General features: G+C 36.6%; 1 protein-coding gene across 1 annotated transcript in view; it reads left to right on the top strand.

Moving 5' to 3' along the window:
• CNGB1 (cyclic nucleotide gated channel subunit beta 1) overlaps positions 1-22,373 on the top strand; it is a 78,465-nt gene extending 56,092 nt beyond the window's left edge. Inside the window, exons 14-21 of the mRNA XM_051974561.1 lie at positions 1,107-1,248; positions 3,134-3,293; positions 7,083-7,180; positions 7,288-7,371; positions 8,289-8,407; positions 8,889-9,035; positions 14,771-14,993; positions 16,702-22,373. Coding sequence (XP_051830521.1) covers positions 1,107-1,248; positions 3,134-3,293; positions 7,083-7,180; positions 7,288-7,371; positions 8,289-8,407; positions 8,889-9,035; positions 14,771-14,993; positions 16,702-17,103 — 1,375 coding nt within the window. The 3' untranslated portion in view covers positions 17,104-22,373. The remainder of the gene's footprint in view (positions 1-1,106; positions 1,249-3,133; positions 3,294-7,082; positions 7,181-7,287; positions 7,372-8,288; positions 8,408-8,888; positions 9,036-14,770; positions 14,994-16,701) is intronic.
• Positions 22,374-23,885: the final 1,512 nt, after the last annotated feature.

Genomic DNA, 23,885 nt, shown 5'->3' with positions numbered 1-23,885 from the left:
TTGTATTCCACACTCTGTTCCCATGATTCTCTCTCTGTGTGTAGATGGCTCTCTTCACTGAACAAGGGGAACTGGTTTGAATTCTCTTATTGTTGAAGAGAGCCACGTCCATCAGAATTGATCATCTTATAGTCTTGTTGTTGCTATATCACCAGATTCTTAAAGGGACCAAAGACACAAAGCTTATAAGCACTTAAGAATCTTCTGTTTCCTGTACCAGATGTATACTTATGAGCATGTGTTGTAGTTCAGTCATTTCAGTTGGGTCCAATTCTTCATGACCTCATTTGGAGTTTTTTGGGCAAGGACACTAGACTGGTTTGCCATGTCCTTCTCCAGCTCATTTTACAAATGAGGAAACTGAGGCAGGCAGGGTGAAATGACTTTGCCTAGGATGATACAGCTAGTAAATGTCTGAAGCTGGATTTGAACTCAGAAAGATGTCTTTCTGACTCCAAGCCCAGCATTCTATTCACTATGGTGCCACCTAGTGCCCTGTGAACATATGGATGCCTCTTTTTATTTTTTATTTTTTAGAAAGAGTATCTTTTAAAAAAATGACTTCTTGAGTCAAGAAGACATGAGTTAAATGTATTGGACTATTTGCCATCTAGAGGAGGGCGTGGGAGCAAAGGAGGGAAAAAGTTGGAACAGAAGGTTTTGCAAGAATCAATGTTGAAAAATTACCCATGCATATGTTTTATAAATAAAAAGCTATAATACTTAAAAAAAAAAAGACATGAGTTAAAATATTATCTCACTAGCTATATGACCTTGGATTTGTCACTTAACCTCAGTTTACCTTAGTTTCCTCATCTGCAAAAGGGGGATAATAACAGCATCTACCTCCCAGGATTGTTGCAAGGATCAAAAATGGATAATAATTGTAAAGTGCTTAGCACAGTGCATAGCACATACTAGGTGCTTTATAAATTAGCTATTATTATTTTTACATCGCCATAGTTATCCCCAGTATGGGGTGTGGGCACCTCTTAAGCTAAGATGTACAAAAATAAAGAAGGAAAAAAGTCTTCTTCAGCTCCTCCTTTTCCACAAGCAAATAGTGATTGCTCCAGTCACCCTCCCCCTTCTCTTTCTCTTTCTAGTTACATTCGCTGTTATTATTGGGCTGTCAAGACCCTGATCACCATCGGGGGACTGCCTGACCCTCAGACTCTCTTTGAAATCGTTTTCCAGCTGCTGAACTATTTCACGGGAGTCTTTGCTTTCTCGGTGATGATAGGACAGGTGAGTACAGGCAGGATCAGCAGTGGCCTCTGCTGGCTGATTTGGAAAGATCCTGGGAAATCGCTCCCCTCAGACCTCTCTCTGGCCCTGGCTGACCCGCTTCAATGCCTAAAATCTCCCCTCAGCCGTTCACTCTGCGTGTCTGTCCCCCCTTCCTCCAGATCTCCTGCTGAGAGGACCCCTGCTAAATCCCCAGTTCTTGAGGAATGGGTTTCTTAGGTGCACTTCCGGAGGGATCAGAGCAGTTGGAGAACACCGAGTGAATGGTGGGATGCAGGTGCTAAAAGGGGAGGAAGTGATGGAGGGAGAATGAGCAAGATTTTGAGGGTACCAGAGAAAAACTTCACATTATGCTTTTCCAAAGGGCCAGTCTTATGGATTCAGGCTTAGAAGTGGTTTAAGGATTTCAGCATAGTGTGACTGGAGTCAGGGAGACTCATTCTTCTGAGTTCAAATTCACTCTGAGACAACTACTAGTGTCTAGAATACTAGTGTACCTACTAATCCCTTCATACTGTCTGCCTCAGTTTCCTCATCTGTAAAATTAGCTAAAAAAGGAAATGGCAAACCACTCCAGTGTCTCTGCCAAGAAACCTCCCGAAGGGGTCATAAAGAGTCAGACAGACTGAAAGGACTGAACAACAACAAGGATGGAGTATGGACGAGAGTGTGAAAAGAAGGGAAGATAAATAAAGGAAAGTAGGGAAAGGCAGAAAGGGAACTCTGAAAGGATCTGCATCTCTTCAGATTTATGGGAGCAGAGTTAAAGCCTTTCCATTTTTAAGTGGTAAAAATGGGTAGAATCCTGGGCATAGAGGCAGGAAGACCATTTGAAAATTCACATATTGAAACTCACTGAGAGTAAAGTGTGATAGGGCAGTCCCCAAAACTAGTGAATCTCAAGCTGGGTTGAGAGAATCATGGTGCCCCAATTGTGTACAGTGAGAATCTTATTCTCCTTAAAGAATGAGAGTGAGAGTTGTTGTTGTTCAGAGAGAGAGAGAGACTTTCTCTAAGTTATAGTGCACACACACACATATATATATAATTTAAAAATGAAAAATAAAAAAAAATTATAGTGTTCGATTCTGGGTACCTAATTTTAAGAAGACCATTGATAAGTTAAAACATATCCATGTCAGGGATAACAAGATATTCAAGGTTCTGGAGACAATGTTGTGTGAAAATTAATTGCAGGAATTAGGAATGTTTAGTATGAAGAAGAGAAGACTTAGCTATAACATGATAGAAATCTTCAAATATATGAAGGGTCCTCATAAGTGAGAGGAAGTAGTTTTATTTTGTTTAAGCCCAAAAGGTAGAGCTAAGAATAATGAGTGGAAATTGAAGAGGGAGCTTTATGGGAAAACTTCCCAACAACTGGAGTTGCCCAAAGTGGAATGGGTTATCTCAGGAGTTGCTAAGCAGTCCTCCTCTCCACCCAAGCAAGGTCTTTGGGAAGATGCTGGATGATGACAGGGTTCTTTCAACTAGGATTCTGTCTCGTTCTGTCTTGGGCTAGCTGAGTTCTGAGCTCCCTCTCAAACCTGAGATTCTATGATTTGTAAAAGCATCTTATGCATTGAGTTTGATTGAGGGCGGTCTCAGTAAAACAAATTTCTATTATAAAGTATAAAAATGACTAACTGAGAATTTAAGACATCTTTCATTTTTTAAAAAAATTATTTATTTTTTATTTTCAGTTCCAAATTCTCTCCCTCTCTTTACCTCCCTCTTTTACCCATTGAAAAGGCAAGAAATATGACATGTATTATACATATGAAGTAAGAAAGTCTCTTTAAAAGAGGATACCCAGTCTAATCTAATTTAAAATTGCTAATGTTTTTCTTAATTTTACTTGGACTCTCTTCTCTGCCCTTCCCAGATGAGAGATGTAGTTGGAGCAGCAACTGCAGGACAAACATATTACAGGAGCTGCATGGATAGTACTGTCAAGTACATGAATTTCTATAAAATCCCAAGATCGGTTCAGAATCGTGTTAAGACCTGGTATGAATATACGTGGCATTCTCAAGGCATGCTGGGTAAGATCTGTATCCCATTTGAAGTTTCTACTTCCATAAGGTTTATTTGCCTAATGTATCTAGTCAGTGGTATTAAAAGTAGCTCCCATTTGTATGTTTTTCTCCAAATTTCCTTACATTGTGACCTTTCAGAGGAAGTGTACAAGACATATGGCTATATCTAAGTAAAAAGTCCACTCTGGGTCACTCTTCAAAGCCAGTCAGACTACATCTCTCCATCAAGTTTCTAGGGCACCCTGAGGGGTTTGTGGGTATCTCTTTGATGCTTACATCAAAGCCCTCAAGTATCAAAGCTCACACCCTCGCCAGCAGTGTCCTCTATATTGCTACATATCAATGATTGGCACTGCAGTTTCATTTAATATTAGGCAGGAATATTTCCTTCAAAAATATAGCAAGAATAAAAGTATACATTTTTCCTTCCATCTCTTTAGGGTCATATACCCTTCCCTCTCCATTACCACATTAGTATCTATGAAGAAAAGGTACACAGCACATTTCCTACATGAAATAAAGTTCATTAAATGCATATCTTGATTTTACAAGACTTTTTGATGAGTTCTCATTCAATTACCCTGTGTTAGATCTTGAAAGTCGCTCCCAAAGTTGAGATAGAGAGATTAACAAAGAGAAGAAAGAAAAAGAGAGACAGAGAGAGACACACAGAGAAAAAGAGACACAGAGAAAGAAAGAAACAGAGACAGAGAGAGACTCATACAGAGAGACAGAGAAACAGAGACAAAAAAAGAAAGAGAGAGAGAGGAAAGAGAAAGAGAAAAGAATGAAAGAGAGAAGAGACAGATAGAAAATTCACAAGAAGACAGAGTCACTTCTTTTAATGACTACTGAGCAGATCATGGTTCACAGCCATTTTTCTTAGACACAAAACTTTGTCATAAAGAGGGGAGCAGAGGGACCAAGAGATTACTTCATCATTCCAAAGTATAAGACTTTTGGATCTAAGCTAACATGTTATCAGAAATGGAGAGTGTCCATAGGATGCTCCCCTGTCCATATTTCATGGAATATACTTAACTTTAACCACAGTTAGTATAAAATGAGAAGGCTTCTTCTAGCCCTCAGCCTCTGGCAACAACTCAGCCTCTGAAGTTCTTTACAATTCTGAGATTCTGTATAATTCTGCTTTCCCAAATGCGGTAAGGTTGGGTGAGAAAGACATGTCCCATACTTTTATTTGCAAAGCACTTTGTATTAGTGAGAAGAGCTGGAAGAACAATTTACACAATAACAACAAGATTATTAATACAAACAAGTTGGAAAGACTTAAGAGCTCTCATCAATGCAGTGATGACCCATGATTCCAGGGAGACCAATGATGATGCATATAGTTAATGGACTCAAGATGCAGACAGACACTTTTTTGGACATGGACAGTGTGGGAATTTCTTTTTCTTGACCATGCATATTTGTTACAAATGTTTTTTTTTTTCTTTTCGATGTGGGTGGAGAGATGAGAAGAAGAGAAAATAAATGTTTGGCAATAAAGAAAAAAGAAGAAGAAAACACTTTAAACTATTCAAATTCTCACATCTATTTCTTCTTTTGATCCTAATAAGATCCCATCAAAGGAGTATAGGAAAAAACAAGTTCATAGAAGTTATGACTGACTTGCTGAAGGTCCCACAGATAGTTAGAAGTAGACCAAAGAGAAAGGCCAGGTTATTGGCTTATAGTTCAGGGCTTTTCTTACTGAATCACGTGGTCTCTTATCTATGCTTCCTTCTCGAGAGATAATTACAATGAAATATTAACAATGAAATCCAAGGAGGCCACTTGTAAGTGCTAGAAATGAGTTATGGTTACTTTGCATAACTATCATTTCATAGCCTCAAAATCCTAGCTGTGTTTTTCTTCCTTTTTATTTATTTATTCATCCTTTTAAAATGTTCTCAATTGAGTTTTTGAGTGCATCTATGAGAAACATATTTCTACTTAAATATTTGCAGCCTTTAACAATGAAAATGCCTTTTCTGATTTAATAACTTACATATTTAACTTTCACATTTTGTTTTCTATTGCTTCACAAAAAAAAGTAAATTCATTTATTTATAAGATGAGGGATCAGAAATAGAGATAATCTTTAAATAGCCAATAAAATAGAAATTATTTTATTCAGACTTTAGAGTGCTTTTGAAGCAGAGCAATAATTAGGTATAGGTACTAAGAGTTTTGTCCCAGGATAGTAAAATTTAGTGGGTGCCAAAATTTAAAATAATTTTAAAAGAGTGTATAAATAAATAAAGTTTTGTTACCTTTATATCTTGCTAGTTCTTGTATTCCTTTAATAGCATAGAAACAATTGAACTTAGCACACAATAAAAACAATTAGTTAAAATCTGAAATTATCAGCAGCAATTTCTCCCTGGCTCTGCTCTCATATTCCTTTTTTCCCTGCCCCTTTTCAAGCAGTACAACTGAGCTGTATTGTTCTACTAACCCTGACATTTGTTTCAATCCAGTTGATAAATACCTCATCAGTATTTTTCCATTGTCCAGGAATTCTTACAGGGCTTTGTTTCCTAGGGTCTTCTTCCCACCAACTCAATTGCATTGGCTTAATATCTCACAAAGGGAGATAATTTGGTCTAATGAAGGGAACTGGTCTCAAAACTAGGAAGACCTAGATTTAAATCCTGCCTCTGACTCCTACTTACTGTATGACCCTGGACAAGTTGTTTAATTTCTCAGTACCTTAGGCTACTTATTAAGACTATATTGCAGAGAAGGGCTGTTCTGCCTTGGTAGAGGCAGTTTCTTACTGGGAACTCCTTATACCAAAGAAATCACAGATCTTATCTTTATCTCTATTATTTTCACATTGAATTATATAGGAGAATGCTATTTGCCTCGAAGCACCAAAATCGCTAGCCAAGGTTCTGATTATACAATTCCTATTTGGCTTACATCCCTAGTTTTGTTTAACATGGCTTGGTCTCATAGGATCTTATATTGATGGGACCTCAATGATCATGTGGTCCAAATTCCTACATCTTGTAGGAATATTCACTAAGACTTATTAAGTGAATGATCACCCAGTGTCTCCTTAAGCATTTAGTGGTGGTGAGCTCATTACTTCATGGGGCATCTTATATTATGTTTACACAGTATAACTTCATATCAAGCCAAAATTAGCCTCCCTGTACCTTGCCTCCTGCTGAGCCTAGTTCTGCCTCTCCTTAGATAATTTTATCCTACTTAAGTTCATTTAGAAAGTTAGAAGAAATGTCTCCAAGTCTCAGGCAGCAGGGCTAAAATAGCTCTGAGATATCAGACTATCAATAATCTGCCTTCAATCAATCAAGAGTTGGACCAGTATTCCTATTCAGTCTTTTTAGTACCACATCTCTCAGGTACATGGACTTTAGGATTATAATTCTTGGAAATGGACAAAATAATTACACTTTTTTTTGAGTTTCTCAGAATTCTTCCAAATCCAGAGAAAGAATTTTTTTTGCCCCTGGATTATAGAGGAAAAAACCATCATCATCACCAATCTCCTCCCTCCACCAACAGTATAACAGTGCTCTGTTCTGTTATGGTAGCTGATCCTGGCCTATACCATCCTTTGGAAATTACAGACCCCTTCTTCCATATATAGACACCCTCTCAAATTCTACCATAATTTGTATGTGTTTTTGATCAAAAGACCTAAATGTAATCCTCCACATTCATTTAGATACTGATAGGATACTGAACTCATGTGTCATCCAGTGTAAATGAACTTTCAAATAAGGAATAAATGATGTATTTCTTCTTCCCATTCATCAGATGAATCTGAGTTGATGGTGCAGCTCCCAGATAAGATGCGACTGGATCTTGCCATTGATGTCAACTATGACATTGTCAGCAAGGTGGCTCTTTTTCAGGTACACATTTGCCAGTTGAGTCAAAGTTAAACCTCATTAATTATGTGGATTCCAATCTGTTTGTCTTTAAATCCTGACTCTTTTCCTCTCTCCCTTTCTTGGAATAGGGCTGTGACAGGCAAATGATTTTTGATATGCTAAAGAGGCTAAGGTCTGTTGTTTACCTGCCCAATGACTATGTGTGCAAGAAGGTATTTATTTATTTATCCATTCATTCATTCGCTTGTTTATTCATTCATTAATTTGTTTATTTATTTGTGTAAATGACAAAGAAGAAGTCAGAAGGAACAATGGAGACTATATGAAAGAAAGAATGATTGGAAAGTCATAACTGGAATGTACAAATTGTCTACTTGCAAATAGATGATTATGCTAATTATTATCAGTAGTACTAATGCATCATATGAGCACAACTGCTTATACTTTTCAAAAAATGTTGATATCTAGCATCTTGTTTGATCAACCATGTGAAGTGAGTATAGTAGAGATGGTAATAATAACAGTTATTATACTGATATTATATAATGCTTGAAAATTTGCAGAATGCTTTACATATGTTATGTCATTTGGTTCTCCCATTTGGTGTTATTATTTTATCCATTTTATAAATGCAGAAATGGAGACTCAGAAAGCATCAATACCCTGGTTATGGTCACACATCTAGTTAGAAGAAATGTGACAAAGTCAGATCTTGATCTTGTATGCAGAAAAGAGCAGTGAGCTCCTTGGGAAGCTGAGGCTGATGGATCTCTTGAGCTCAGGAGTTCTGAGTGTCATTGGGCTAAACTGATTTTAGCATTAAGCATTAAGTTCTGTGTGAATATGCTGAGTCTCTTGGATCAGGGGGCCACTAGGTTGTTTAAGAAAAGATCATAGATAGAATGGAACAAAACTTCCATGCCAGGGAAAGCGGGATTAGGCCATGTGAGTAGTTCACATGCACTTGGCAAGATAAGAAGACCAAGTCTTGAAATTAATAAATAACTAAAATAAACCAAAGCTCTGTAATGAATAGGTCTGATTTGGGGGTGGGGGCTTTTGTGATTAAAATATTCCTGTACAGTATTTAAACATTAGCAACTTTTCTTTTTTTTTTTTTTTATTTCAGGGAGAAATTGGAAGAGAAATGTACATTATCCAAGCTGGACAAGTCCAGGTACTAGGCGGGCCAGATGGCAAATCTGTTCTTGTGACTCTGAAAGCAGGATCTGTATTTGGAGAAATAAGGTTAGGAAGGAACCAGGGGTGGGAAAGAGGTGGGGGTAGGGTGGAGGAGGGGAGAATTGGGGAAATGAGGTCAGACTTTGGGATGGTGGGGTGGGGGTAAGAGAGACAGTAATCAATGAAACTAGGACTAGTGAGACCAGAGTTGAAACATTCCTATAATTTCATTGAATTTCCTTTCAATGGAGTTCTAAAACCAGCTGCCAATTGCTAACAAATTATTTTTCTTTCCCTGCATTCCCAGATTGGGGCACATAGTCTTTTAGCTGCTTTGGCGACTTCATGGTGGTTTAAGGGAGGGGAAGAAGACAAAGGAACCAACATTGATTATTTATTTACTATGTGCTAGGCACGAGACTAAGCACTTTACAGATATTGTCTCATTTAATGGTTGAGCTAGCAAGGTCAGACTAAAGATTTCACAACCACACAATTCAAGCGCTCAGTGGTTTTGCCTGCTCTCTTTATTCTCTCAAATAATTAGCTTGTTGGCTGTTGGTGGAGGAAATCGTCGCACAGCGAATGTAGTGGCTCATGGGTTCACCAACCTTTTCATTTTGGATAAGAAGGATTTGAATGAAATTTTGGTTCACTATCCAGAGTCTCAGAAGTTGCTTCGGAAGAAAGCCAGGTATGTGATTCCTTAGAAATGTGGTCAATAATTTGGACACTTACTGGAAGACCATAAACTAAAGAAAAAGTAGTGTTCTATATGAGTAGAGGAAGTTTCTTCTTCTGGGAGTCCCCAGGGAAATCACAGGTCTGTCTACATCTATACAGAATGTTTTGTAAAGAATTTTGGAATTGTACAAGAAGGGTATAGAAATTTAAAGGAGTTTTTGTTGATTCCATATCAGAGAAGTCCATTATGGCCCTATTTATGGTCTTCAATAAGTTTATTGTTGATGTCACATATTCTAGTGGAGCACACCTCACAAATCCTATATATTCCATTGCATTGCCAATACACCACACCCGTCCCCATGGCTCCTGGCAGTGCCAGCTAGAGAGAACTGCTTCCTAAATCATGGTTTCTGGAGTGAAGGTAGAGATTGGAAGAGATATCAGAATTGACCTTGGGCTCTTTTTTTTTACTGCCATTTCTGTTTTTAGCAAGTCAACTCTGTCTCCTTTATTCTCAGAATAATGAAGCTGGACTAAATAATCCCCTAACATTCTATGAATCTGTGGTTCATACCCTCCTCTTCCTTAAAGAATCTAAGAATTAAGGACATTACTGTACCAAGAATAATTGGAAAGATGCAGTTCACTTGCTTTAGGGCAGAGCTTCTTAAACTTTTTCCATTTGCCTTTTCATCTAAGAAATTTTTACACAACCTTGGGTGTATACGTATAAAAAATAGACATACAAATCAAGTATTTACTATTAATAAATTATAATTTCATGACCCTCATTTACATGACTCCATATAGGGTCATGACCCACAGTTTAAGAAGCTTTAGAGAATAATATTAAGCTAACATGATTACTCTGACCCTTTATAGAAAGACAAAATTTATTGTGAATTCAGCATTTCTGAGGGAGAGGAGTCAGAGAGGTGAAATATTTCATACTTACCTTAATCTTTAAGTTCCAAAATGGAAAGATTCAAATTCTGTGCCATTTCCAACAATATGAGGACAAAAGAGATCATCAAAATGGTAGAATAGAATAGAATGAATGACAGCATTATCCCAAAGTTGCTAAATAATAAAGCATGGTTGATATTAACTGCTGATCTAGAGGAAATTTATTCTGAATGGACAAGTGACAGGGGCTTTGTAGCATTTCATTGATCCTTGTACAACCTCTTTCCATATCATAGGAACAATGTGACCCCATATTAGCCAAGTGCCTTGGTTGTCTACTTGTCCAATTTATAATCATAAAATATAGTAGATATGCAAATGTGTTCCTTTCCCTTTGTACACCAGGATGCCCTTTGTGGGCTAGGATGCACATGTGCTAGTAGGGGGCTATTTTTGGATATGGCACGTGGATGGGTAAAGGAGCTGGGGATTGTAAGCTTCATCTGGGACTTGGAGAGTACGGTTCTTTCAGGAGGACTGATGATTTGTTACTAGATGGAGACAATGAATTGGTGGAAACTATAGAATAAAAGAAGACCTAATAAATGTCCATGCTATTATCGGAAGGATTAATACAGCAAAGAATCATGTGCACTGAGGAATGATCATGTTCCAGGAGGAGGAACAAAACCAAAGGATCTTGTTCTTGCTGGTACTGCAGAGATCAGTGCACCAGGGACTGGATGCTCCAAGGAGCCACACAGAATTGTCCCCTCCTTCTAAGTTAGGTAGAATGTTGAGAGAAGGTAGAACATGGAAGGGAGAATTGCTGGATGGTTCTCCAGAAAGTAGAGAAGTTTTCTGATTGCCTGACAGAAGCAGCAAGGTGTTGTGGTAAGGTAGAGAATTGATCCTGTAGTGAATAAGACCTGAATTCAAATATAACCTAAGAAATGTCTTAGTTGTATGATCAATTAACTTCTGCCACCCTCAGTTATCTTTAAAATGGGGTGGACGCAATTAGGTAGTGCCATGGTGCACCAAGTCCTGGCCAGGAGTGGAGAAGATTCATCTTTCTGAGTTCAAATACAGCCTCAGAAACTTAACAGTTGTGTGATTCTGGTGCAAGGGATCTGGATCAGAATAAATAAATAAATATAGAATATTTATATTCTAGAATAATATAATATAGAATATAATTTTAAATAAATAAAGAAGTTGTACTAAATAATCCCTTAACATTCCCTGATTCCATGATTCTTCAAACTCCTCTCCCTTAAGGTGTCCAAGACTTAAGGACATTATTACTCTATTAGGCACATAATTGGAATGATTAGATTCAGCTACCTTTAAAAGAGGAGCTTCTTGAACTTTTTTCCACTCTTGATCCCTTTTCATCTGAGAAAATTTTGCACAATTCCAGTTACATAGTTATAAAAGATAGATATACTTATTAATATTAATTTATAATTAATTTATAAATTTGTTAATAATTTACTTGTCTTTCTTTTCTTTTCTGTAAAATAAGCTGGAGGAAAAAAAAGGCAAATCATTATAGTATTCATGCCAAAAAAAAGCCTGAGTGGGGTCACAAAAAGTTGACCATGACTGAAAAATGATTCAACTCTCAAAATGGAATTAATAACACCTACTCCTATGGATATTACAAGCATCAAAATATTTGTAAAGTACTTTTTACAAACCATAAAGCACTATACAAATGCTTAATTTTATTATTTGAGGGATTCCAATATAAACCCAGCCTACATTTCATTTCAGATCAAATGAAATTTTTGTTATATTCTTATATATTTTTGTTATATTCTTATATTAATATAAAATACATTCTTATATATATATAAGAAAATTTTTTATATTCTTAGAGCTTGGGGCGCTAAAGCAAGAATAAGCCCTAAATAGATGTTCCCAGAGTTTCCTTGATCCTGTGGGCGAGTAAGAAAAATTTTGTGAGGGATCTCTGCAAAGTGCATCTTGTTCAATGTGTCCTGACACAAGGCTCAAAAGATACATAGATGACATTTTAGGGGCTGGTCCAGAATTATTGATTTGTAATAAGGAAGGATGAGAGTGGTATTGGAGAAGTGATTTCTGACCTGCCACCTGAAGTCAACAGAAACATGTCTTCAGTTAATAGAATGAGCCATCAAGCTATACTGCCTGATGGAGCTTCCTCTAACAATTAGGATTTTTCTCAGTAGATTGTGTCAAATAAGATAATGGGGTTACAACACTTAGCAAATCTTTAAGAATTTTATGATGTTTGTTATTATTATTATTAGTTGTTTGAACCATGTCAAGAACATGCCATAGGGAGACTTCAGGATGGGCAGGTATCTGATGTAGACATAATGTAGCTATCAAACGGTTATGTTCAAAGGATAAGTATATTCATTTTGGAATTCATAGCCAAAGAGCACCCCTAAAGAAGCTGGCAGTATTTTGCTACAACTACAGACAAGCTAATTTTTGTTTAGTTGTTTTCAGTCATATCTGACTCTTTGTGACCCCATTTAGGGTTTTCCTGGCAAATGTTCTGGAGTGGTTTGCCATTTCCTTCGCCAGCTCATTTTACAGATAATGAAACAAAGTTAATGAGTGTCTGAGGCTGAATTCGAACTTAGGTTTTCCTGACTCCAGGCCCAGCATGCTATCCAGTGTACCATCTAATAGTCCCAGACAAGATAATATAAACTTCAATTATTTAAACATCCAAAGCAGAATAGCTAATAACCTCTTGACCTATCTTAGAGATGATCTCAGTCTTCAAATGATGGTAGAATTAAGAAATAAAAACCCAATTCTGCACCTGATTCTCATTAATGTGGAGAAATCGGTTTCCATGGTGATGATGTGATGAAAGTGATCACTCCATCCTAAAGTTTTGATAGACAGTTTTGATAAAGGAGAGGAAATCTGGACCCCTTTTGACATGTTCTCTAGATTTTGGGAAAGCAGGGTTCAGTGGAAAGACAAGTAGAATATGCTATGCTAAAATGCTTCAGAGGAAGTTGTCCCAGGTGGGATAGAAGATGCTCAAAAATTAAATTCTGAAGAGTCTACAAGAAGCAGTTAAAAAGAGGTGGTAAAGGAGCATGTGTTTGATTCACATTAGGATCAATGTGGATGCACAGGGTACTCACCAAACAACTTAGAATTTTAAACTAAATATACAGCAAATGGAAGCTAGGGCAGGTAATGGACAAATGTCAGGAATGTTCATGGTAGAAATGAGTTGAAGCTAACATGGGGTTCCAAAGACAATTGCAAAAGGATGGGTGATTTTTTTTAGCTGTATTGAATCTTTGGGGTGGATAGATGAATATTAAATGACAGTAAAAAAAATCATCTTTGCCAAGAAAACCTCATGGACATTATAGTTGTCCAGGGTCACCTAGAAGTCAGACATGATTCCGTGATTAAACATCAAGAGACAATTGATACAGCATTTATTAAGCACTTATTATGTAGGTGAGGCTCTGTTTTAAGCACAGATACAAAGACAAAACTGAGGTTCTTCTTGCAAAAAGATTTTACTCCAGGGAATCAGACACGTATGAATACATACATGTGCACATATGCACACATGACCACATGTATATGTGTGGATGTATAGAGAGAACATAAGGTGGTTTTTGGAGGTGTGCCCTAGCAATAGGTAAGGGTAAGAACGATTAAGAAAGACCTCAGAAAAAAGTTTGTACCTGAGCTAAATTCTAAAGGAGAGCAGGGATTCTAGGAGGCAAAAGGAGTATGTTCCAGGTATGCAAAGGGATGGAAGATGATGCTTTATACAAGGGAAACACATTAAATGGTCCAGCATAATTGAAATGCAAATTTTGAGGTGAGGGCACTAAAGTGTGAATCTTGAAAGGTAGAAAGGAACCAGCTTCAAAATGTCAAACTGAAAAATTTGCATTGGATACTTGATGCAACAGACTCCTGGGCACTTAGGCCTTCTGTAAAAAGTAATAATTCATTGGCTTAAGCAAGACCTTGAGGCTTCCTGAGAATTGTGAAATACTGACTATGGGGAAGGGTTGGGAGACAGATGGGGAAATCCTTCTTAGAAAAACAAGCATTGCATTGCATATTGATGATGCATTGGAATTGGAAGGGACCTTTGGACCACAGAATGCGAACTGGAAAACAACTCGCAACTCATCCAGTATGTCTCATTGAATCATGATTTCTCTTGTTTAAAGGCACTGGTGACTATAACAAAGGAAGAACAAAAGAAGTTTTAGCAAATTATTTTAGTTGACAGTATAGGTTGATGAATCCTAATGATTAAATTTGCTCATTAGGAGTGTTGGATTATTAAATGTTAGACTAAGTTTCCCCTGACCCATGTTCATGATTACGCCCTTTACAGAACAGCTCATGGAAACCTTTCTTGCTAATAGGTTGCAAATAGTCCCTCCCAATGTTGCTTTCCATTGTAGCCTGGTCTTATGGAGAGTGTGAGAGGTAATAGATGTGTAGCTCAAGTGTTCCCCTGGCAACCACCCAATATTAAAAGGAGAAAAGGAACATCGTCAGTGTTTTGGATGAGTTCTTGATGGAGTATTTACAGAGAGACATGTATGGAAAGACTTGTATAAGATGAAAAGGCAATAGTATGCTCATGGTCTGGACCAATAGTGGAAGTACCATCATCCATGATGTTGTATTTATGATACAAGCCTATGTTTAGCCAAAGCATTTATTTCATAGTCATAATATGCAAAAATTCCCTGCTGACTTTGGGGATTTGCTGGTGACATTTGATTTTTGGATTTTTTCTGAACAAGTATGAATTACTATTATCTTTTATAGGAGGATGCTAAGAAATAACAACAAACCCAAGGAACAGAAAAGCATACTCATCCTTCCTCCGAGGGCTGGGACTCCTAAACTTTTCTCAGCTGCTCTAGCAGCAGCAGGAAAGATGGGAGCGAAAGGAGCAGCGAGAGGTGGGAAACTGGCCCATTTACGAGCAAGGCTGAAAGAACTGGCTGCATTAGAAGCAGCTGCGAAGCAACAGCAAGAGATGGAGCAGGTGAGCACCCAGACTTGTCTACCTTGACATGACCTTGGGATCTAGGAACTGGCTGATGGAAATCTAGCCATTTGTAGCATTACTTTCAACCAAATTTTGAAGAGTTGGTTATGATAGAGAGAAGCCTGGGTTTTATTCCCTGTTTTTTTTTTTTTAATATAGTACTTATGAAACCAGTGGGTATAGTTTTCTATGCTGGATGTGTTAAACTTGCATGTTCTCAGATGCCCCCGTAACATCTCTTAAGTGTTAGTGATTACTCATGTTCCTTCTTGGTTTAAAATATTAGTTTGCAGCACAGTTGCATATCAAGTATCTAGAATAAATAAAGCTAAAAATACTAAGTTTATTAAAGGCTTCAGAAAAAAATGCTCCAGTCAAACAAATTTGTGTTCAGGTAAATATATTTTTGTAATGTAAATATGTAGAGCATATATTCTGCTTTTAAAAATATTTTATATGTATTATGTATATGTATTTTTATTATACATATATACATATATTTACATGTATTCATTTATGCCAGATATTCATTATTTTAAATATTAAATACCCAAATAGTGCTTTATTTTAAAATGTGACATGTTGATGTATAATGCTCATAATTTAATAGTAAAATTCATTGAAATGTGATGCTAAAATAGCACATTTTTTGTAAAGTATTAATGTAAAATACTTTGATTCACTATTTGGTTTTTCATTGGAATTTATCAAAGTTCATCATATTGGATATATGATTGATTATTTTTTCAGTCTACAGTAATGACTGGAATAATAATCCTCTATCATAAAATGTTAATAATAAAGTGAAATTTAATGCAAAAAAATAGGACTGATGAAAATTAAGATTCCCAGAATATAAAATAGCCTCTGTTTGCAGAAATAATGGGATTGATTGCCATTCCTCTCCCTGTCCTATTTCTCCTGTTCATTGCCTTTCGCTCAAAGAGTGTATTACAAAAAGGTCTTCATTTCCAAACGTGGCTCTTTTAGTGATTTGATACCAAGATCAATCAATCAATATGCATTTATTAAACACCTGCTATGTATCAGCCATGTATGTCAGGCATAAAAGTGGGGCTACAAAAAGAGGCAAAGGCAGAATGATAATTAACATTCTTGAACCAGTTATGGCTATAAGTTTAGAGAGGTTTTGAAAATAATGTAATACAATTTCAAGATTCTTTCCTTGAAGTTGGGCTTTTTATGCCTTAGGAGATTTTGAGATTTAATTGGAATTAAATTTAAGAGAATTGTAATTGAGTATTTTCTGCATTATAGAAACCTATTTCCCTTTCATTTTAGGGTATTTTATTGCACATCTTAAGCATCTTAATCTAAACCCTTTTACCACCTACTAAAAATAAATTGCCAGGGTATTTAACAACCTACTTCACAGATTAATAATAATCATAATCATAATAATGATAGATTAGATGAAAGACTTGTGTGAAAAGATTCGAAGAAATCAGTAATTCATTTTAAAAAGAGAATGCTCTGGCATTGTTTGACAAGATAAAATATTACCTTTAAATTTTATAAATTTTTCATATTTACTAAAATCAAGGAAATTTGTGCATCATCTTGAATTAGCAAATTATTTTGCTCACAAGTATATTCTGTTCTGTTAGATTTCTCATAATTGGCCTTGATTTTTCTCTCCAACTCTAGAATACACATATTTAATCATTCATTTTGTTATTTCCAGGCCAAGAGTTCTGCTGCCTCAGCAGCTCCAGATAAGCCCGAGTCAGCAGCTGCAGATAAACCAGAATCGGTAGCTGCAGATAAACCAGAATCGGTAGCTACGGATAAACCAACATCTGCAGCTCCACACGAACCAGAATCAGCAGCTCCTGATAAATCCCAGTTGGCAGTTCCAGAACCATCAGCTGGACCAGAGCCAGCTGGACCAGAGCCAGCCGCTCCAGACCCACCAGATGCCCATCCTCCATCTTCCTCCTCCCCCAAGAAATCAGAGGGAGGAGATGATGGAGAAATTGTGTCTGAATCTCCTGATCACTCTGTCAGGATTCGAATAAGCACTGCCCCGGAGAGTGATGAACAGATTCTCTCTGTAGAAATTCCAGAAAAGAAGGATGACAAGTGAAATCCACCCCATGCTAGTTCCTAGAAAGTCATCTAACATCTGGTCCTCTAATGTTCCAACAGGCTACCTACATTTACCTATTTAAGCTAGAGAAATGGTTTTACTTTCAATAGCTTCTAATTTCTGGTTAGTGGCCACAAACTTCACTAACACAGCTAGGATTTGGTTTGCCTTTTCTTTGTCCTTAGCTTGCAGGACTAATATCTTAGAAATGAAGACCATAACCTCTTTAAGAGACTTGTAATCCTGTATAAAGCTTCTTGGATCCCAGAAAGGATTCTACTGATCTCTGCTATTTACTTTCCCATTAAATACTTGGTCAACCGTCTTTCCCCAGATTCATTCATTTATTTATTTTTATTGAGGGAATCATAGAATCATGTTCATTGATCTTTTAGCATCAATGATTCATCAGCAACTATTTTAATAAATTATAAGGGTTCCCTATCTCTAATAACAGGACAGCTAGGTGGCTCAGTGAAACCAGAAATCAGTAACTTATCTTTGTGAATTCAAATCTGGCAACAGATATTTATTAGTATCTGACCCTGGCCAAATCACTTAGCTGTTTGCCTCAGTTTCCTCATCTGTAAAATGAGCCAGAGAAGGAAATGGCAAACCACTAGAGCTTATTTGCCAGGAAAATTGCAAACGGGGTCAAGAAGAGTCAAATATGATTGAAATAACTGAACAACCATTAAGAATTATTGAAGCATGCTGTTTTGAGCCTCCCACACTAAAGTAATACATTAGATCTAGGTATGTTTTAAATGATGAAACACACACATATGTTTGCATGTATATACACACAGAGTCCATTTAATCAAAGGGATGGGTTGGAAGATGTGACTGTAGTCAGGGAAATTAAGAATAAATAAGTGTGTGGATTTCATCCTCAGGTGATTTCCTCCCCATTTCATGGGAGGATGATACATGTGGTTTTGTTTAGTTACTTTTTTTTTGGACTTAACTGTTTCTCAGAAAATTATTTTTAGAAATAGAAAATATATTTTTCTTTCTTTGGCTTTGTAAGAATGATATTTTTGTACTCATCTTCTCACCTAATTATATTGTCTATTCTTATTAACCTAGGTCATTTGAGATTGAAATTGGGCCAGTGACAGAGATAGATGAAAGGTTCTAATATTTAGGACACCATTATGGGAAAACATAAAGGCAGGATCTAAGCCTCTTGTTAGCTAGGTCTATTGCTAGTTCTAGTAGGTTCCCTGGCTTTAGGGATAAGACTACTTTCAAATAATAAAAACTCATTTTGAAAGTGCTTACCTCATAACAATCTGTGAACTAGGTAGGAAAGTATTATTATTGCATATTTTTATATAGATAAGGAAACTGATGCTCAGCAAGGCTAGATGATTTATTTAAGGTCATATAATTGGCAAGTGGTAGAACTGAGATTTAAACTTAGATCATCCAACTTGAAGTGGGATGCTGGTGTTTTTTTTTTTTCTCACAAAACCATGCAGCCTCACTAGCATTCATAAGGTGTGATGGAAAAGTCTCACTTGAGACTTATGGCTTGGAAAAAATAACCCATTTAAATTAAAGAGAAATTTCTTTGAGAAGGTCATGTTAACAAGTATGAGTCAAGAAAATGAAAAGGGTAACAGTGATGGCTGTGATCAGTATAAATGCTTTACTAAAAATGATCCCTATTAGAGAATTCCTGACTGTGTGAATCCCCTAAATAAAGAGTTATAATTCATTTCATGTTTAAGGCAGAAAGAGTCAGAGACAGAGACAGAGAAAAAATAGACACATGGGGGAAGAGAAAAGGAGACAGAGACAGACAGACAGACAGAAACAGAGAGAGATAGATCCAGAGAGAGAGAGACAGAGAGACAGAAAGAGACAGAAAGAAAAGCCAGTAGTCATCTGGAATTGCATGCAGGAAGCAATCATACTTGGTTTTTCATATATGCCTTTGTCTAATTTTTAGTTGTTCCTGTGGTTTAACATAATTTTGGTACCCAGTTCAGTGTCTACCATCAAACATTCTGCTTGGGTTATATAATAATACACCTTGAGCTTCATTGGGAGAAAGTCAGGCTCTTAGAGAAAAGTTAGGTCTGAATTGGACTCTTTTCAACTAATTTGATTTAAACTCATCCTATTTTAAAATACAAAACTATATTTCATCAATAGCATTGTGAAAATATTGAAATTGGGGGAATGGATGTAAATGATTTGGAAACATGCTTTTATTTGTTTTTTAAAATAATGATACCTACTAAGTGCAAGGGAGTGTGTTGAGTGCTAAGGGGGATGAAATGAAGAGTAAGACATCACTGTTGTGGAAATATGGAAAGTAAAATATGAGAATACAATGAAATATAAACAGTCCTGAAAAGATAGAGATTACATTCAGCCATAGGGGAATTAAGAAAAGCTTTATTTAAGTTAGACTTTGAAACAAGGGATAGTAATTAAATAGGTGGATTCATGGGAAAGGGCATTATGGATGGAGGGATGTCTGAACAATTGCATAGAAGTGAGAAAGCAGAACACATGTTTGGGGAAGAGAAAGTCCAGTTTGGTTGCCACAAAAAGGGACCAAAATAAGATTAACAACGTAGATTGGATCCAGAAGCCTTGAGTATCAGATTAAGATGTTACTAAAGGGTATATGTGTGACATGATCAGAGTTGTGTACTTTAATAAGATAAATAGACATTTGTGGAGCCCCCACCATAGGGAAAGGCATTGTATTAGGTGCTATGGAAGATTAACCTGGCAAGAGTGTAGATGAATGGTCAGGGAATGAGTGGTGAAGGTAGTAGAAGCAGAGAGATGACCAGTTAAGAGGCTCTTATGCAAGGGAGAGCTAATGAGGACTTTTGGACTAAAGTGGGCTCTGTGATAATAGAGTGAAGAGGATGAATGTAAAAGATACTTTGGAATGGTAAAAGATGTGAGGATTAAAGGAGCTCAGAGAAATGATGGCCAAGGAAATAAGAGGAAGGGGTGGAAAATGAGGGAGAGGAAGACTTGAAAGCTAAATTTTCTCAGCAAGTAAAAGACAGAATCTCCTATGGAAAATAAGGACCAGCACAGTTGAGGAAGATGGAAAAGGGGTGAAAGAGATTCTGTAGAAAAGGTAAAGAAAGATAGATAAAAAAGATTGCCAAGCAAGCTGGAAGGCTAGAGAGTAGGAATCTAACTTGGAAGTAATTAGCCTGATTTTAGCTAGGTTTTGTCTTTTTCCAGTCGGTTATGGAAAAGTTTGTTCATCCAAAGGCAACATATTAATGTCTTTAGTTTTTCCACCTACCTTATATAATTAACAGGAGGGATGATCTCAAGTTGGCATAAATATTTTTAAATACAAGGGGAGAAGGATAACTAGAGTTCATTGCGGATTGCCTTTTGACATTTTCCATGTCATGGCAGGTATTCATCATTTTAAATGTAATGATGATACTCTTTTAATATATGGAAAGTCTGGGTTATATACAGAGGTTTTTTTTTTACCACCCACTTTTTATATGCACCCTGTATCTTGACCATGACCAGAACAAAACACAATCCAAGAATGATAAACCTAGTTAAGGCACAATTATCTAGCAAGTATTTACAATGAACTTTGAGCAGAAGTATATTATTCTTTTTTTAAGATGGCAAACCAAGTTTTAAATCCACCTTCACTGAGAGTGCTTTTATGTGGAAACTTTTGATAATATATTTGCTTATACTTTAAGATTCCAACTCTGTAAAAATCCTTGGGCATACTTCTCATATAAAGCCATTGTATAGTTCCCTAGAAAGTTTTTTTTGGGGGGAGGGGGAAATACATTTTGAAATGAGATCAGCAGCATCCTTGTTATCTTTTTATACCTGACTCATTTCAACTGCTGCAGATATGATATAAAAGTGAGGTTATCACTGTGCTTTATACACCATTTGCCTGAAATAGGATCTTTGAGTGCTTCAATTTACCTTTTTTTTTTTTAAAGCATTTCCTGCATTTTGGTAGATGTATGCAGTAGCTTATCTTTTTACTATATAAATATTTTAAATAAACAATCACAAAACTGTTAAAAGTTTAAATCTGAAAATGGGCTTGACAATTTATATTTTGGTGTTTCATTAATGAGCATGAATGACTATGAAGATCTCTGAATCCAATGACTTCCAAAGCTAAATACACTTAAATCAAAGTATTTAGAAATATGTTCTTGGCTTGTGGATTCATTTTAGAAATTGATTGTGTATGGCAGATGAGTGAAACATATTAAAGATATTTGGGAAAATCATGTGACTATTTTTTTGTATGATGGGAAACCAAGTGTTAAATGTATTTTCACTGTCATCTTCTATTGAAAAAAATATATAACCTTTCTGCCACAAAGTAGGTGCTTAATAAATGCTTATTGATTTGTCTTAGGAATTTTTAGACACTTCATATTGCCTCTTAACAAATCCAAACCCCTAAACCTGTCATTCAAACCTGCTTTCCAAATGGTCCCTACAAAATCACTATTCTCATTTTTCATTCTCTTTTACTTGAACTGCCTGAGTTTACTGTTTCTAGATCCCAATGAGAATAATCAATTTTCTGCCCTTTCTCTGCATTAACCTCTTTCCTTGCCTTCCAAACCTGTTCAAAATTGACCTTCTCCCATCAGCTTCTTTTGATTGATCCCCAACGTTGTGCAATCATTGTTCCTTCTCATATGATCACATGTTGCCCTGAAAAAAGTGTCATTTTGTGTTTTTTTCTTGGCTCTCCAGTAACTAGGCAGACCATCAAGGAATTGGCCAACTATATCTTTTGCTTTTGGTCCTGGAAAAAAGTCTATGAAGAACATAAAAGTTGACTGAAATTTGAAAAGGGCTTCCTTTTTTTTTTGGCAATTCATCGTTTTCCCTAGTATATAAATTCAAATTTAGTCCATTTCAAAAAGTGTTCATTAAGTACCTATTCCCTGTGCAAGGAACTTGCTGTGCTAGGAGCTGAGGGGCAAAATAGGTGGAAAGTAGTCCCTTCTTTGGAATCTATATACCATCCTTTTGTTAGGAATAGAAATCAGGGGTGAACCTAGGGAGGGTGTTGACAGATGAGGAATTTCCCTCTATCAAATCAGAGCTGTTACTTGTCAGCCACTTAGACAATTAAGCAAAAAAAAGGTAGGGCAGAGGGGGAGAGAGACATACAGAGAGACAGAGACAAAGACAGGAGAGACACACAGAAAGACACAGAGAAATAGAGAGGCAGAGAGAGTGAGAGACAGAGACAGAGAGAGAGAAAAAGGGAAGAAGGAAGGGAAGGGGAGAGAGAAAAAGAGGGGAAGACAGAATGAGAGAAGAAAGAAGAAGAGAGGAGAGAGAAGAAGAGAGGGAAGGAGGAAAAGGAAGGGAGGGAGGAATGGGGAGAGAGAATTTTTTATTAAAATTAAACATTTTTAAAAAAACCCTATAGGAATAACTCCAAAATCTTAGCCAACATTCATGTTTCCTTTTAACCTATATGGTAAATAGACTACCAGCTCTGCTCTGACTATCCTCTTAAAATAAAGGGTTTTTGCAATGAATAGAACATCAGCCTTGGAGTCGAGAGGATCTGAATTCAAATACCTTCAGAAACTTGACATTTATTATCTGTGTGATCCTGGAGAAGTCACTTAACCCTGATTGCCTCATCAGAAAAAATAAAGAATAAAGGGTCTTACTCTAGAGTATGTAGACAGATTTCTGGTATGTCCTGAATTGAATGGGAACAATTACATATATTTTAAACAATAGCTTTTTTTTCAAAATTCATGCAAAGATAGTTTTCAACATTCAAAAAATTGCAAAACCTTGTGTTCCAAATTTTTCTCCCTTCCTCTCTTCCCCCCATCCCCTCCCCTAAATAGCAAGTAATCCAATATATGTTTGACTTGTGTAATTCTTCTATACATATTTTTACAATTATGCTACACAAGAAAAAATCAGATCAAAAAGAAAAAAAATGAAAAAGAAATAAAAGGAAGCAAACAACAAAAAATGATGAGAATATTATGTTGTGTTCCACATTCAGCTCCCACAATCCTCTCTCTGGGTGCAGATGGCTCTCTCCATTACAAGTCCATCGGAAATGGCCTGAATCACTTTGCTGTTGAAAAGAGCCACGTCCATCAAAATTGATCATCAGAATCTTATTGCGGTGCACAATGATCTCCTGGTCCTGCTCATTTCACTCAGCATCAGTTCCTGTAGGTCTCTCCAGGCTCTTCTGAAATCCTCCTGCTGGTCGTTTCTTACAGAATAATAATATTCCATAACATTCATATACCACAATTTATTCAGCCATTCTCCAACTGATGAACATCCACTCACTTTCCAGTTCCTTGCCACTACAAAAAGGGCTGTCACAAACATTTTTGCCCGTGTGGGTCCTTTTCCCTTTCTTATGATTTCCTTGGAATATAGACTCAGTAGAGACACTGCTGAATCAAAGGGTATGCACAGTTTGATAGTCCTTTGGGCATAGTTCTAAATTGCTTTCTGGAATGGTTCGATCAGTGTATCAGTGTCCCAGTTTTCCCACATCCCCTCCAATATTTATAGTTATCTTTTCCTGTTATCTTAACCAATCTGAGAGGGATGTAGAGATATCTCAGAATTATCTTCATCTTTGTTTTAATATAACTGATTTCCTTTGGTTAACACACTTAAAAACATTATACTATATAACATTATACAGCCTCCACAGGAGGACTATAGGATACCAGTGCTGGAAGGGTCTTACAAGTTCACCAAAGGAATCCAGGACACCAAAA

The sequence above is a fragment of the Antechinus flavipes genome, chromosome 2, assembly GCF_016432865.1.
Source record: "Antechinus flavipes isolate AdamAnt ecotype Samford, QLD, Australia chromosome 2, AdamAnt_v2, whole genome shotgun sequence".
NCBI lineage: Eukaryota > Metazoa > Chordata > Mammalia > Dasyuromorphia > Dasyuridae > Antechinus > Antechinus flavipes.
This window is presented reverse-complemented; position numbering and strand designations above follow the sequence as displayed.